The 17,474-nt window shown below is 41.0% G+C and overlaps 2 protein-coding genes across 3 annotated transcripts in view; one reads left to right on the top strand and one right to left on the bottom strand.

Moving 5' to 3' along the window:
• Positions 1-95: 95 nt before the first annotated feature.
• ucmab (upper zone of growth plate and cartilage matrix associated b) lies at positions 96-9,446 on the bottom strand. Its single transcript, XM_086302387.1, has 5 exons — positions 9,311-9,446; positions 9,125-9,187; positions 8,935-9,030; positions 933-1,031; positions 96-856 (listed from the first exon to the last, which is right to left on the bottom strand). The coding sequence occupies exons 1-5, from the start codon at positions 9,366-9,368 to the stop codon at positions 759-761; spliced, it is 414 nt and encodes a 137-aa protein (XP_086158513.1). The 5' UTR covers positions 9,369-9,446; the 3' UTR covers positions 96-758.
• A 3,082-nt stretch (positions 9,447-12,528) lies between these two features.
• Positions 12,529-17,474, top strand: part of LOC147324926 (cyclin-dependent kinase 17-like) — a 36,331-nt gene continuing 31,385 nt past the window's right edge. The window contains exon 1 of one of the 2 annotated variants that reach the window (XM_086299108.1): positions 12,529-12,893. The gene's annotated coding sequence lies outside the window, so the exon portion shown is untranslated. The remainder of the gene's footprint in view (positions 12,894-17,474) is intronic. The other variant, XM_086299110.1, reaches the window with a different exon arrangement.

Here is a 17,474-nt window from a genome sequence, read left to right as displayed (position 1 = left end):
CCCCCCCCCCCAACTGCATTATCTATAATCCAGGAGTCCGGGGCATCCAGAAAAGTTGAACACTTTGAATAAAACACTTCACATTTCTTCACAGTACAGCACATTTATTTTATTTATGTAAAACAGGGGTGTCAAACATAAGGCACAGGGGCCAGAATAGGGCTGTAGGAATGTGGCCCATGGGACAGGTCTGGGAAATGCGAAGTAAAGAATAAACATTTGGGCTTTTAACTGGATTTTATTTATTTCTTACAATTTTAGCCCAATGACAGATTTCTTTAGTTTACTAAAAGAGCATGTCTTTATCATGTAGAAAAACTAAGATGCACTGTTGAGATCACACACCTTTCTTTCCTGTGTTAAGAAATCTTGAGGATTAAATGGTAGTTAAACTTTTTTACAGTGACAGAAAAGGGAGTTTAGTTTGTGCAGCCTACTCAGGGTTAGGGTTAGATGTAGAATGAGTTGGACATCCCTGATCTAGGAGATCTCAGCTGTAAATTGGGGTAAATGAGTTTCCAAAAGCTCTTCATTTCGATTGATGTTAACTTGTTATGCTGGTTTTCATTGTCCACTTTGTCAGACCATTTTTAAACACTTCTCTAACATTTTCTACACCACGTGATTAATCGATTAATAATTAATCTAGTTAAAAATGAAAAATACATTGCATAGTCGTTGCCTTTACTATGTTAGCGGTCACATTTTGTGTGGAAAAGCATCGCTATGTAGCAGTCGCACGTCTCCTCTTATCACTCTTAGGTGGAGTGACGGTTGTACTCGTAGGCAGGATGCATCCCGTCATAGTGGAACTCCCTCCACTGCTCGGTGCTCTCTCTGCTCCTCTCGTTTTGCTCTGAAAGTAGAGGAGGAGAATTTCAGTGAACGAACTCTTCTTTTTCACCTGCGTCCGATGAAAATGCTCCACGTACCGTCATGTTCCTCCTCAGCGTAGCTCTCAAACTCGTTCCGCTTCTCCTCGTGAAACTCTCTCTTCCGCTCATCTGCAGCCAAAATCTGCCTCTGCTCAGCTGCAAGCACAGCAAGTATGAAATGGTCAGGTTTTCAAGGCGTAAGAAGCACGAACGCCAAAATCTTGTTTAAGGTGATGTAAAAGGAAATGATTAATTGGTAGGAAAATTACTGAAGCACTCATTTACTTGAGTCCAGTTTTCAGTGTGACTATCTGGACTGTTTCCTTTGAAATACGAGCTGCATTTAATGCGTGACTTCAAAGTACAAAAATGTCAGAAGGACAAGTATTTATTCTTGAGAAGAGTCAATAATCCCAGTTGATGCATGATGTCGTTTGTCGAGGTTTGAGCTGGTTTTATTTAGGTACTTTAGTCCAGTTGTGTCTCACCAGTCATCTAGTTGGATAAAGAAATGAATCTGCAGGTTAGTGAGACGATTATTGTGATATTAAAGAACAAAAACAAAAGTCGGCCCAAACTGGGTCATAAAAGGATGGAGGCAGTCAACAGCCACACTCATGTAGGCTGTCTTCATGTTGTTTGATGAACATCACAGCAGAAATCAAGACTGAACATTTTTTTTTTCAATTTTCTTTTGTCCAATTTTGATGAGTATGTGTAAATTGTAGACTCGGTTTGGTCTTGTGCTGCTGTAGCTTGTAACCTGCTTCAAGTTACAGTGTAGTGTGTGTTCAGAGATGTTCTTCTGCATACCTTTGTTGTAACAAGTGGTGATTTGAGTCACTAATGCCTTCCTATCAGCTGGAAAGATGGAGCTGCTAGGAAGTAGAAGAGTAGAGGCATGAAGTTGTACACTGCGTACAAGTGCAGAAAAATACAGCAGCTACAAAAGAGAACCAGTTTAAATTTAATGCTCACATACTTTTACACGCACTCACACAAGCTGTTAAACATCACAAAACTGCTCCCTCAAACAAATCCACAGAACTGAATCACTGCGTCCAGGGACACTTTGAAAACACGGACGAGCTATAGACGCCTAAAGCACTGAAGAGGAGACAGAAGACTTCTGTATTGTATTTCAGGCCCCCAACTGACTTCTAAAAGTCTCACGCTGACTCGCTATTCACACATTACAATGTTCCAAAAAAGAAAGATGAAGAAGAAGAAGAGGAAGAAAGCGTTTGCATTGCACTGCTGAGCTTTGAAAAAAAGCACAAAGAGGAAATTTCATAATAATAATAAGACTTGGAATGTAACTGCTGTGTTTGATTTCTGTAACAAAGACTGTGAAATGCGATCGCCTGCTCTCACACTGGCATCACTTGAGGAATGGGCTGTTCCTTCATCCAGGGGATGAAGATTTGTGGCAGCGATTCAGTTTTACATTTTAACCTACTTGGGCATATAAATCATCATTTTTAACCTTTGTTTAACCAGCAAATCTTTTCAAGCAAGCCAAAATTATATAAGCTATCAGTTTAACGTGAGCAAACCATCACCCAAGACTTTATGTCCACAAAGATCTAGGTACTGTGCTGAAGAGATGTCAACTGAAGGAAAACTGTGGCCTTACTGTACTTTCACGTAATACCACTTAGAACCACAAGATGGTGCAGGTGTGTCATTGACTGATTCCTCAAACAATAATCTAATACACTAACACTTTCATTCTTTACAGATGCAGCAGAGGAAATTTGTTCGCTGTGTGTGCAGTGCTAAGAAAAAGAACCTATTTTCTGCTCAGTTTCAGTAAAATCCCATGTGACTGAAGCACAATATGTCTTGATGCATGCTCAATCATCCAGGTAAGTAAATCCCCAAAAGTTGATTCTGTTCATCTGGACGTAGCGTTTTACGTGGGAAAAACGTTTTGTCACTCATCCAAGTGATTCAGTCTCAGCTGACTGCAGGTTTCCTCAATCTTATAAACAGTACATTTGCATGAGGCGCATTTGCATGAGGCACAATATGTGGCGTTCACCTCTAAACACTCAGCGTGACGACTGCGTGAAGAGTTTTAGGACAGAGACAAAATTTTGGCACTGCGATAAGAGCTTTGAGCCATCCATGCAAAGTGCCGATTACACACTCCTTCTGATAACATCTCGCCCTCCTAAAAATGAACTCTCCTAGTAGCAGCTATCACAACCACAACAGGCATAAGACAGGATTTTTTTTCAGCGTGCAATTTGCAAGAAATTGTGTGCCACAGACACGTTTGCGTGACACATTTGAATATTCTCCTCCTGAAAGTGATGAGGAGAATATTCTCTCCTCCTCTTACAAATACGTATTCCATAAGGCAGACCACAAAAACACTCCTGTTTTTCACAGGCTGTTCTCGTTTATATGACGCCCATAAAACAACAGCGTTTGAACACACTGTGGCAAAATATGATGCGGGTTTTGTAGTTCATCTTCTGTACATTGTAGTTTTAACACAATGTCATATTGTTAGGAGAGACGAGTGTGAGAGTGTTCCAATTCTCACGGTGTTTCTCTTTTCCTAAGTCCTTAGCAGTTCTCTTACCCACTTTCCCTTGATCTCGATGATGTTTATAGTCAAGTCAAGGAAAAGAGGTTAGGAATAGGAGATAGGAGTTACCTTCAGAAAGCACCCTAGGTGTAGCTAAAACAAATCAGAAAATAAATGAGAATAATAAAAAAAATATATATCAGTGCATATCAGAAGAAAACAAAACAAAACACCCCTTTTGTGGGTAAAATGCTGCCCCCTACTGGTAAATGTTTTAGTGAAATTCTGCCAAGTACTGAATGTTACTTTCAACTGCTCCCTTATTTACAAGGGTTGTCACAGCAGATAGCTCCACATGTTTGCTTTGGTGGATTTTTTACACTGGATGGCCTTCCATCCAGTGTGATTGTGCATGCCCTAAAGAGATATGTGTCTCCTTTTGGGACTAAACAAGGATCTTCCACTTGTTAGACAAATGCGTAACCACAAAAGAACCGCTTGAAATTCTGACAAGTATAATTACCTAATAAGTACCTTTAACCTATTGTGTTTTAATGGAAGGACAAACAGGAGAAATCAAGCACAAGAAAGAGAAAATGCAAAGTCCACACAGAAAAGGTCAAACGCCTGTGTTTGAAGCTAGGACCTGTGAAGTGTGAGGCAAACACTGTGTATGAATTGTATAAGTCGAAGACAATAGATGGATAGTTAGAAGAATTAAAACTTTCACTGACGTCTCCTAATAGTATGCAAAGAGATCCTCCTTGGATCCTTGATCAGCAGGTAGACAATGAAGAAAACACTCCTGTAGGGCAAGTAATGTGGATTTTATACCACGACTGTGTCTGTTGACATATTGTATGTATTTTCCTGCAGACAGTGTAAATGGACTGGTTCTTTTATAGTGCTTTTCTGCCCTGCTTGAGCACTCAAAGCAAGGCTTCAGAGAGGAGGAGGGTTTTCACCCAACGCAGACATATTTCTGTGCAGTCCTGCACAATCACAACTGCATGTTGCTGGACGTGGATGATACTGTGTGTTGGCTGAAAGCTGATTGGTTGATAAGCGAGCTGTAATAAGACGTTATGTCCAAAAATATCTAGGTATTGTGTTAAAGAGGTATCAGCTGAAGTAGAACTATGGCCTGACCTGCATGTAATACCACTTTGAACCACAAGGGGTGACAGCAGAGTTAGCTGTGACGTCTATTGTCAGACCGGTTATACCGCATACTTTGTACGCCGTTTCCATCGACAGCTGTCTGCTCGCTGCAAGTAGACAGACAACAAACAAATGACCACACCCTAACCACAATTTCAGCAAAGACGAACCACTCACACTGGAAAAGTTGAACAGCCTTTCACCTTTCATCAGAATTCCCAGCTTAAGTTGGCATGCACACGTGCGGCTGCTTGGAATTCAAGTTGTAAATTACCAAACTGAAAAAGATTTAGAGATTAACTTACAGAGCAGTATCTGTCACCAGCATGTGAAAGTTTATTCAGCACAGTTAGTACTGAGGTCATCTGACTTTAGTTTTATATTTTATCTCTTTCAGAATGGTAAATGGCCTGTATTTGTATAGTGCTTTTACTAGTCCCTAAGGACCTCAAAGCGCTTTATACATCCAGTCATCCACCCATTCACACACTGGTGATGGCAAGCTACGTTGTAGCCACAGCCACCATGGGGCGCACTGACAGAGGCGAGGCTGCCGGACACTGGCGCCACAGGGCCCTCTGACCACCACCAGTAGGCAATGGGTGAAGTGTCTTGCCCAAGGACACAACAACCGAGACTGACCAACAGTGTTGGTCAAGTTACTTGAAAAAAGTAATCAGTAACTAATTACCAATTACTTCCCTAAAAAAGTAATCCCGTTACTTTACTGATTACTTATTTTCAAAAGTAATTAATTACTTAGTTACTTAGTTACTTTTTAAAAACACGATTTACAACCTGAGTAGGTAATAAAGCAATAGATCTTTCAGCCCAATTCTACTTTTTCTGCATAATCCATCATACAAAATGTATTCAAATTCAAATTTTTTAAACTTGTTTTATTAGTTTTAACCTTTTAATTTTATGCATCAAGCAAAAATTTAATTATATGCAATATTCTCTGACTGGAAGAAATTTGTTTAATATTTAAACCTATTTTCTGCACATTCCAGCACATAAAATAAAATATTTTTGTGTTTACACTCAGTCTTTCAAATAGATGCAAGTAAAACACAGCAGAAAATAAATAAAGTCAAAGACTCAGCGGTCCTGTTGCTCTATTTTCACCTGTAAAGCAGGACTACGGTAGGCGGAGGTTTACCCTGGTGCAGGTGTGCCGCAGCGGTCAGTGGAAGAATCCACGAGTTTCTCTGTGAGTTTTCCATTACGTCGTTGCGCACTCGGTGCTTGTTTAGGGTTTTTTTCGCTGTAAAAAGAAGTTTTCTTCCCACGCACAACGGACGCTAATGTTTTTGTCACTTTTTATGGAATCAAACTCAAAGTAAGGTCAGTACTTCCACGCTTTAAACGCTGCACGCTCATACTCTCTCCCACAATCGATATGTGATCCATTGTTGATCTGCACACAGCTGTTGTCACTAACGGCGCACTCGCTTACGTCACTGTCATGAAACATTCTTGCAAAAAAAATCACGGTTTTAGTAACGCAGTAATGCAGCGTTCCTACGGGAAAGTAACGGTAATCTAATTACCGTTTTTGCAATAGTAATCCCTTACTTTACTCGTTACCTGAAAAAAGTAATCAGATTACAGTAACGCGTTACTGCCCATCTCTGCTGACCAAGCCAGGGCTCAAACCGGCAACCTTCCGATTAGAAGACGAACTGCCAACTCTTGAGCCACGATCGCCCCATTGAAATTGCACAGCAGAGCTAATCATCCATCATTTTATCCACCCTGCACATTACTGCTGACCTACTCCCACAAAAGCCAAACAGCATCATTTGTTGGACTGCGATGTCCATCTTTGGATATTAAAACTCTGACTAGAAACTATATGTCATCATATCTGCCAGCTGAAACAGCTGCCTCTATCAAATACTTCCCTTCAAAATTTCATCCAACTGCAGGACAGGTAAATGCCTTAATGCAGCACGAGAGGCTCTTCAAAGTGAGCAGCTTGTTTTTCTCACTTGGTACTTGCTTTTTTTCCCCTCTGACCCCTTTCTGCCTGTGTGTTGGCACATTCCACATTCAACTCACAACCACTCACCCACTCACTCATCCATCTCTGTCTTTTCAGTCTGTTCTCTGCTTTGTGCTCATTTTATTCCTCCTGTTTTTTCTGGGGTTTTTTGCACAAAGTGTCTCGCTGTTATCACACGTACGGCACATTATGCAACTGCAGTTCAGAACAGCAGCATTGTTGTGCGCTCTCACCTTCCTGCTGGTAAAACTGTGCATAACAGCCGGCGGTAAAACGCTCAAGAATGCCACACATTGTTCAGTAATGCGAATACGTTGACAGGAGCAAACTGGTGTGTCCCGCCCCGTGTGTCCTGCTGCAGCGCCAGGACAGGAAACTGAGGTCTGGGATGGTCTAAGTTCATGCCAGGTCCACAATAAGGTTAACAGCTGCTGGCTGCCATGACTATAAAATCTTTCAGGCTGCCATAAACATGTTCCCTCACAGCAGAGTCAGGAAACAAAAGGGCTGCATCTCTATGAGTCATCTCATCATTAATACAGACACCAGAAGTGCATTTTTAATAAAACAAGTAATACAATAAAACTATTTCAATACATTCATCACTGGGGTTCAGCAATACTCTTTCCTCCCCACTGCTGTCAGACTCCATAATAAAGACTTTAACTGATCAAGCACACACATCCATACATATGCAATAATACTAAGTGCAATAATCCTTTCTGTCATCGTTGTATTTTTACTCAGTTGTATATAGTATTTGTATTTGTATTCTATTTTTATCTTATTGTATATTTATTTTATTTTATTCTACTGTATATAGTATTTTATTTTATTCTATTCTGTACAGTTGTGTACTGTATTTATTCTTATTGTATTCTAATTTTTGCCTCATAACTTTTGCACTGTCCACTTCCTGCTGTGACAAAACAAATTTCCCACGTGTGGGACTAATAAAGGTTATCTTATCTTATCTTATCTTACTCTGACACTTGTTCCCATCACAGTATCAAACATCTTTATGTTCAGGATGAGGATGACAAATGTGTAAAACGTTATTATCTTTGCCTCGGCACCACTACATTTTTCACTTCTGCACATGATGAATGTTGAGGCTTGTGGATCTCAGAGATATTTTATCTGCCTGACGTATCAGGCTTTCTTTCAGTGCCAAAAAAAAAAAAAAAAAATCTTCAAGTAACAGTGAAGATTTCCTCCTGCTCTTTTTAGTCTTCTGCATGTTCCTGTACTTCACCCATGCTGTCTTTTTGACAATTAAACCATCTTTTAAACAATCAGATATTCAAAGCTTTACAAAAAGCCCATTTCTAGGCTCATTTTTCTGTTTATAACCAACTACAGTCACACCTGGTGTGATGGCCTCAGCCACACATTGGTAAAAAACCAGTCCACTCACCTCATTGGTTTGGTTTTGCAGTTAAAAATGTATTTCAGTAATGTCATTCATTCATTTCTTCACTTAAACCTAACAGTGATATTATGAAGTCCGCACATAGTAGCGCTGTGTGGTTTCTAAAATGTATTTTGTCAAATTAAATGTATATTATATCATGGTTCTCTTTCTTTTGTTCAACCTGGTTTGGCTGTTTCCTGCCTAAGCAAAAGGCATGACTTTGAAAGTACAACGCCAGCTCAGCAGGACCAACTATGTGCGTGTCAGCAAGGGGGTGTTTTAGGGCTAGTTAGGTTATTTTGTGCTTAGTTAGTGTTTATTTCTGTTTCCCTTATTGTATGTTAACGGTTTGGCCAAACCACTATCCAAGTTACCCTCTTGTGTCTTTGTGTTTAAGTTGTGTATACTTTTTTTGCCTAGTGAATTTTCTGTAAGTCATTTTTTGAGTAGAATCATATTTAGTTTAGCTCTTTTATTGGGGTAAAATAAAATAGAACCCACCTTCAGGTTGTATTTCCTGTGTCCTCTATGCCTTCACTGCTTGGTCCCTCACATCTAGATTTAAACTTCTCTGAGAAATTCCAACGTGATTTTAAATCATGACATAACACATAAACAGCTCTTCTGAGAGTCTTTAAGGACCTGTTGATGCCGGTAATTTGTCTGTCCACGTCCTCTTAGATCTGATTACAGCATATGACACTGTAGCTTATTTCTGTCACATCTTGAATTGTGTGTGGGTATTAAAGGTACAGCCCTAAAGCACATTTAGCAGAACATTAGCAGAAGTAATTTTTTCTTGTTTTTACAGGTAAAAGCTAGCATTTTCTAGCATTTTATGCCAGAATTGACCACAAACAGACTTCACCGTGCAAACACAGTCTGGCTGACCATGTCAGACTCCAAACGACTGCAAACTGACTCAAAGTGAACTCACCGTCCAGCTCATCCTGGGACTTCACACCACGTCTGCTGCGTCTTCTGAAGAAGTTTGAGGCATCGGCCTGCTTCATGAAGACCCTTTTCAGTGGACCTGCAGTGGAAGCGGGAGGGAGTTTAGTTCACAGTGTAAAGTGATACACAGGGCGATACGCAGGGAAAGAAACGCAGCTGATGCAGCCCCTGACCTTGAGGATCTTTGGTGCTGCCTGTGCTACCGGGCACAGCTGCAGAGCTGGCCTCCGGAGACCCTGTGTCGAAGCACAAAACATGAAAGGTCTAAATTCAAAAGGACTCCAGTTTTTCTCATGCCTGCAACCAACTAATAAGACAATTTTTTTTGGTAAAAAATCTCACTCCTGCATCATACTCACATGAAAGTGCAAAAAGCACAGTGAGGAGAGCCAAGAGGGTTGCATACGTCCAGGACATCTTTTAAACTCTGAAATACTGAGAGATGTGAGTGATGAAGAAGAGCAGGAGGGAGAGAGGGGAGTAAGACGTATGTGAGAGGTGGGATGGGGCGCCTGGGGCGATATTGACTGCTTCTCAGTGCAGGGAGGGAGTGATCGTGCAGATCTGATAAGGGGCTGAAACCAACAAACATGCCAGAGGGCTTCCAAGTCACAAGAAGGTGCCGAGGGTTTCATTTCAGCTCAGCAAACATGCTGCTTCTCTCTTTTTTTTTCTATGAATTTTAGTTGAAATTAAAATGACCTGAAATGACACAATCTATGGAACTATTGCATCAGTGACACTTGCAACTGTTTCATTAATAAAGAAGAGAAAACATACTGTTGGTGTAACCAGAAAAATTATAGTCCGGGCTGCTTATGCTCTGGCTTCCTGGATAATATTTGTTCCAGAGACGATGGATGGGAGACAACAAAAATACTGATGTTTCTTTTTTTTAAAAAAGTGACAGAAAACAGTTGAGGCCGGGAGCCGGAGCAGGGACTCCTTGCCAAATGTCTCCTTTGAAACGGGCCCCCTCAACAAGGCCGCTCTCTCTGTTAGGCAAAGAGTTGTGCAGGAAAGTATGCAGCCCTCTGTTTGCTTGAATTTCTTCCAACCTGTACTCTGGCCGGGCCCCAGAAAAGAGTGAATGTTTAAATTGTTTTGAGGGAAAATCCAGGAGTCGGGGGACTGGTGCTCAGAGAGATACGGAGATTCTGGAGTGAGGGTTTTGAGAAGATATGTGGTGAGTGTATTTTATTCAGGTAGGTGTGAAACAGAACAACATAGGGACTGAAGAAAACTGCAACATTAAACAGCAACAACAATGTCTGTGAGTGCATAAGGGGAAAAAAACCCAGTGTGCTGATAATACATGCATTTGGATTATATATTTCTAGACTGTGACTTGAATAATTTAAAGTTTTCTGTGACCTGCTCAGGGGCTACAGCTGCAAACTATTAATTTTGCAACAATCTGGCACGTTTACATTATATTTTTATACTCATGTTTATTACCATGCACCGCCCCTGTTAAATAAATAAATATATTTTCAAAAAATTAAAAAAAAATACATGTGTCTGTGTTTCTTTCCATGCCTTACTTTACAATATCTGAGCAACTGTGAAAAGATATTACTTCATAGGGCAATTTTCATTCATTTCATTATAGGTACTTTCTCTAATTACTCTCTGCAGACCGTAACTAAAGCTGTCACCAGCAGGAGGCAGAATTTTACCAGTATGTGTGTTTAGATGTTTTCAGTTATATGCTTCCTGCTCCTGGGCTGTTATTGTAAATACGAATATTGTCATAATGTCATGCCTGGTTAAGAAAAATACAAAAATAAAAATCTCACTGCACCATCTTGTGGTGCGGGGTGGAATTGCATGAAAGTACAGCCTGGCTCCAGCTCTGCTTCAGTAGATGTCACTTCATTACAACACACACATTTTGTACATCAAGTCCAGGTATGTAGTGCTATGTGTGATCACATGTTCACCCACTTCCATGCACATAGTTGAGCCTTTGCAGCCATGCTGGCACTTCTTTTTTTCAACTGTTGATCTAGCCTGATGCAGAGCCTAGTTAAGAAATGAAGTGTTTCTGTGCAGTAAAAGACTAAAGGCTTTTAATTTGAAATAGATATAAGCAGTGCCGAATGTCCATAAAGAGCATAATGCAGTAAATTTAATAGCGTGGAAGCAGATCAAAAGAAAACATATCTGAGGATTTCTTATTTACTCTGTTTTATATCAAACAGGAAGAAAGAAAAGCCTTAGCAGATGAGTGAGATACAGGTCAGTGACCACTGGATAAAATAAAGTGTCCATGTGAAAAAAGCAACACTATTCCTAATTATTCCTCTAAATGAAAAAATGGTTGAAATAAAAGCATTTTATTTGTACTCATTAATGTTGACACCGGCAGCTACGTGCAGTTTGAAAGGTGGGGTGTTTTTTTTTTCTTTTATTGAAGTTACTTAATGCAGGAGCTTCAGTCCTGAGTCAGTGAACACTTTGAATGTCAATTTAACAGCTGTTTTCTGCGAATTATGATGAAAATTGCAGCAAATAAAAGGAACTTCAGCGACATTATAAACTTTTAACAACTGATTGAACCTGGTGGAGGATTACTCGCTGAGCTTATCATTTTGTCTGTTTTTTCTCTTAAATAGTGCAAGAAACCTGTGGATCAAAAAGAGATGAGCCAGTTAATGGAGGAAACCAAATGGCTATTAGAAAAACCAGCAACAGCAGTTTTTGTTACTGAACTTTAGCTTCCCTTTATGCTCACTGTATTTGATTATTGCAGGGGTATGGAAGGTCTTAATCAAATAAAATATATTTATTAAACTCCTTTCACTCTTTGTTCCACATTTAATTTGCAGGATCTGGTTTATTCCTGCAGCAGTACATCTATGATCGAGTTTTTCCATTATTTTTATATAAACAAATTTGAAATAAGCATCTTTAATGGATTAGGTCAGGGATTTAAAACTCATTTTACAGTATGGGCTACATACAGTTCACTTTGATTTTAAGTATGCAGAACAAGCAAAACTCCTTTTTTTGTCAGGGTAAAGATGTTTAACATATTTAATCCAACTGATTATAATAAAAAAAAGTGCAATTAAATGAGTAAATCTGGTTTTCCCCTTGTACAATACAGAAATGCTGCTGTAGTAAATGCAGTAAATATGTCAGGAAAAATAAATAATAACAGATAAACTTCTGGTAGCTCACTGCTCAGAAAATGTCCCTTCCTCCCCATGGACCTTTTATAAAAAAATATAAATTCTACAATAGATAGTGAACAAACAGGAACTTTTTGAACTTTAGTTGTTATTGCTTATCTATTGCTTAATTACAATGATGTTTTATGAATGGCAGTGGCGAAGGTCTTTATCAGTAGGAATTACGCCCTTTTCCAAAGCTGTCCAGTGGATCTGATTGGGTTCTTTCTCGGGCCGATCCGTGACTCCCGGGCCTTGTGTTTGACACCCCCTTACTTTAGGTAGCCTGCTATACAAACAATCTCCAGTAGGGGCCGCTGTAGCTCTGCACTGGCCGCCTTTCGGTCTCTCCTGTGCACAACCATCGAGTGTCGCTGTTTCCCCGCTGACACCTCGACAGCACGGCAGTGTGGTGGCAGGCAGGCAGCGTCAGCTGGCAGAGGACACACTCAGATCAACTAGTAATCGCCGTCGTCCCCCGCACTGCTTACGCTCTCCTCGACTGAAAACCCAACGACAGCACTTCCTATTTTCTACCGGGAGAGAAACTTTGAAGCCCGTAAACAAGCCATGCCGCTGGACGCGACAGCCCCGCGGATATAAGCGACACTGCGGAGCAGAAAGTATCTACGACCTCACCGAAACCACAAAGAAGAAGAAGCAGTCGGTGCTTTCTTTTTTCACACTCGGAGGGAAAGACGGCATCCGGCCTGAGAAGAAGCTCCGAGGTCGGGGACTCCGGTCGGACCAACGCGAATCGTTTCTGGTGAGAGTCCGCACATTTTCGCTGTGGGACTAGTTTCTGTGAACTAAACCACGCAGTTAGAGCAAGTTAGAGGCGCACACAGCCTGAACAACGTAGCAATGTTTACTTCACAGCCGCAGTTTGAATGCAGCGTTTGTTGTGTGTGAGCACTTCAGCCTGCCCCATTCACCGGCGAATGGCCACCTTTAACTAAGACAAACAGCGAGAGGAGCTCCGAGCTGGACGAATAACGACTAAACTACCTCTAGAGAGGGTTATAATTTATCCTCGCTGCCACAGAGAGCTGCTGGTTAAATATCAAGTGTCAGCTTTGTTGTCAAATACCACCAAGAGCAGTTGCTCGTCAGCGAACTGTGTGAGGCTGGGGTTGTAAAAAACAGGAGGATTGACTGGCTGCTGTGCTTGTATCGTCTTGCACAGTCACTGCCCCACATTTCAGAGATGCCCAGTCTTTCTGCTCCACGCCCCCCACCCTCTCAAACTACCTGAAGCAGGGCACAGACCGTACTAGTCTCTGAGCTCACTGACAGCCATTACTGACAGCTTTAAGCCGTTTCAGCTGTTGTTGTGTGAAGGCCAAGACAGCAGCAGACAGAGAGCCTGCACGGAAAATGGTTGGAGAAACACCACTGCAGTTTGTTTTTTAGGGATCTCACCCTGAAATTGAGCTTCCAGTGGGTTTCTATGGGGAGTTTACCCGATTGTCATTGTGTAGCAGAGAATAATTGTTTTACAGGGAGACAGCATTGTTACAGCAAAACACCCCCTAAGGCACGTTGATTTCTGTGTGAAAGCACCCAAGTTGTCACCAACCTTACGGAGAGTGTGCTGACTGAGAGTACATGCTAACTCTGTATAGTCAAAGTTAATGCATCAGTCCTGCAAAACCAACCTCACTGCGGGCTTATTTCTGCTGGAAGTAAGAGAAATCCGGGGGATTGACTCTAATTAAGCTTTTTGCAAATGCAATGGAGTTTAAAGCATTTCAGACGGAACTTAGATAATAATAGTCACTTTACTAACAGACCTATCACGGGTGCTTATGGGAATATACCAACTTTTATGTAAAAAGTCAAGCAAACTGATGTCTAACACTCAAGTTTATGTCAGATTGACTCTGGAAAACAAATAATAACTCAATAAAAGGCAGTTATTTTTTAAATCCATGGGTATGCTCAGCACCTAAAATTAGTTTAATTTGTAGAAGTGTGTATATAGAAATATCTGAAAAATATTCTCGTTATTGTTTTTTAGCACCTTTGCCAGTAAATGTTGTGCATTTCGTGTTTCAGTAGCTGAAACAGCTCACTGTTTCAGTTTTAGATTAACACGAGGAGCCGCTGCTTTCAAAATGGAACTTTATTCAGCACAGTTTTAGAAAAGCAATGCCTGTTTTACTTTCAGGCTTGGCACGCTTCAATATTGAGCAGCCAAAAACATGTGGCCACAAACTTCCGGGACAAAAAAATGATGATTGCGGTCACTTCTGACTGATTTTAGTAATACCCTGCAAAACACAAACAACACAAAAACAGTGATATTCCACACCGTTTACAGTGTTTACTGATGGCTGCCACTTTCTCAGTTTCCTGTAAGCAGGTTTCACTTTGACAGACTCAAGCTGCTGAGCTTCCTCGAGCCACGGGTGTCCCTGAGGACCTTTCGAAAGTGTGTCTGCTTCGGGTTCGGTGCCCGCAGGAGGTCAGGGAGCTGCTGGAGGACAGTGTGCCCGAGGGTTGGCTTGAAGTGGGGTCGTTCCCTTGGTGAGGGCCGCGGGGATGGTGGCGGCAGGGTAACGTGATCCGCTGTGAAACAGCTGTAGCCACTCGGTGCTGATCCCTTGAGTCCCAGTGCAGATCAGATGATGCTCCAGTATGTGAATGGGTGGGTGTGTGAGAGAGAGCGAGGACTTGAATGCATGGGTTTTCATGCCTTCAGGGCATCAAGTCAATGCTTAAAGTCAATTTAAACCGAAATTCACTGACTTTTTGAGAGAAATTATTTTCGTATCTATTCAGTGTTTTGACTGATGGAAGAAGTCGTTCTTACCGATCTTCTCTGTGTGTGTGTGAGCTCAGGTTGAAGCAGCAGGTCAAGGCAGCTGGCTGAAGGTTAATGTGTCACTGCTCTCTGGGTAGCAGCTGAGGGCACCGCTCCTGTCTATAGATAGCCACGAATACAAACTTTACTTCTTTTCTCCGATGCGTTAACATAAGAGCTGCGGCGCAGGCATGCAGCCCCAGAAGACAAATGCTGATCCTTTCGAGTTTGACCACTTCCACACCCTCATTCTCTGTCTGTGTCTGAATCTGGAAGTGCCTGTCAATGCTAAAGACCCCTCTCCCCTCCTCCTCCTTGTCCAGCTTGGAGCCAGTTGGCTGAGAACCTGTGTGAGCTATATCAGTAATACCTTACAGCACATATCTGGGTCATCATCTGTAGCATTCATGTCTGAAACAGGTGAGGGACAAATATTGCCCCCCCCCCCCCCTTTTTTTTTTTTTCTCCCTATCATTCTTGGCAGAACTTCCAGGAGCTGTTTAAACACTTGTTTTCTCTTTATTTGGAAGCACACATGTTCATTAAAAGTACTGCTGCAGAAGCGTTGCATATTTGAGATGCTTGTGTTCACGGAAAGTTGTGACGGCTCTTTAACAGAAATCCAAGTGAAAATGCTGCTGTTGGTTTTTTTCCTTGGGGGGGGGGGGGGTTATTAGCCAAATCTACCCCCTGCCTCTCGGGCCAATCCAATCTCAGCTTGGTTGTTCCTTCTAATCAGGGGCAGACTGCCGCTCAACACCTAATAAATAAATAAATGTTCTTCTCCCTTGTAATTACATTATCACTATTCATTATAGATTAAAGCAGTTTTCAATAATGACAACAAAGAATAAGCAAAGAAAAACAGACAGTAGGTAAAATTAACAGTAGGTAAAATTAATATTTTTTCCCCCTACAGACAGTTTTTTAGGCTGATGTGCAAGATGACTTAATTCAGAGGCTGAAGGTTCCGATGGGAGACGGAGAAATATTGTTTTGTTATCCTGCAAAACTACTTAAAATTACTTATAATATAGTTATTTCTTTGTTTCCTGCAAAAGCCTGTCTTGTTATCACCTTATTGCAGTGTGCCTGACTTTAAGTATTTTATGTAAATATACTTATTGTAAGTTGAAACAAAATACATTGAAATTCCATGTAATTACATGGGTATTACACCCTTAGGCTACGTTTACACTGCAGGTCTTAATGCTCAATTCCGATTTTTTGATCAAATCCGATTTTTTTGTCTGCTCGTTCACACTACAAATAAAATGCGACAGCAAACGCGCTCTAGTGTGAACGCTCAAAGCGGCCCGCATGCGCAAACGAAGACGTCATACACAACGCGCTCTGTTTAGACCCAGAACAAACTATATTGTTTGACTGATGGCCTTAATATAAAGACTTCGGACTTCATGTTTCCCGATTTTTGCTTTACGTTATTTTGTTATTTACATAATAATGTAGATAACCTAATAATGATCCTTATTGCTGTTTTAGAGGAGCGGTGCTTCAAAGGATAGTTGCAGATTTCTGTCAGAACCTGCAGGTTATGCAGTACAAATAAAATGTTAACGTTTCTCCAACGTTGTCTTCCCAACAGTTTCACCGGATGGCCAGGAAGCGTTCACGATGTCTTATCAGGTGCTTCTCTGGCGCTGATAATTGGCGTCTGTCTTGTGTCAGTGACGTAAAAGACGGATTTAATGCGACTTGACCGTTCACACAGCAGTCGCTTTCTGAGACATCGGATATGTATCGGATTCAGTACCACATACGAAAGTGACCCAGATCGGATTTGAAAATATCGGATTTGTGCCGTTCACACTGTCATACCATGATCGGATATGGGTTGCATAGGGTCAAAAAAATCGGATTTGATGCACTTTCGCCTGCAGTGTGAACGTAGCCTTAGATGTGGGCCGTATTTTAAAGTGTTACCAAAAGTTTACATAATGTCTGGCACTACGGATGACATGCTACTAGATTGGTTATCCTCTGATTCATTTGAGGCAAATTTGTTTCCCTTTAACCTCCTAGGACCAGGCGTCCACTTATGTGGACATCACATTTTGGGTTATTTAGACCAAAATACAGAATTTTGCTCTACAAGGGCCTGATATCCACTTACGAGGACATTATGCTGATACTGTTCTATCAAAATTTTAAATGAATATGCTCATATGTGGCTCTCATTTTTCTTAAAAACAAAAATAAGGCAAAAAAAAAGAATCTGGTAATTCTTTGTTTTTACATTCATCGGGCCCCAATATGTCCAAATATCAAAGAGAAATTAAAAATGCATGCAGTGGAAGAGTTCGGGTCTTAGGAGGTTAATGAGAATTTATCAGTGCTTCGTAATGGTTTGCAAATTATGAAACTACAATACAGCTTCAACACTAGCAGAAAATAATTAGTTGAAAAAGGTATACTGCCTCAAACTACTGCCAAGTTTTGCTCGGCTGCTCTAATACACAACGATTTCTGGTATGTGGGCTGCATGAAATTACTAGAAAGACTTCTAGCTGAGAGTTTGTG

This window comes from Aulonocara sp. 'chitande type north' Nkhata Bay, linkage group LG7, assembly GCF_057382095.1.
Source record: "Aulonocara sp. 'chitande type north' Nkhata Bay isolate Kocher_YH1m ecotype deep benthic linkage group LG7, A_spYH_male_GT1.1, whole genome shotgun sequence".
NCBI lineage: Eukaryota > Metazoa > Chordata > Actinopteri > Cichliformes > Cichlidae > Aulonocara > Aulonocara sp. 'chitande type north' Nkhata Bay.
The sequence above is the reverse complement of the archived record's forward strand: the minus strand, read 5'-3'. Positions and strand labels throughout refer to the sequence as shown.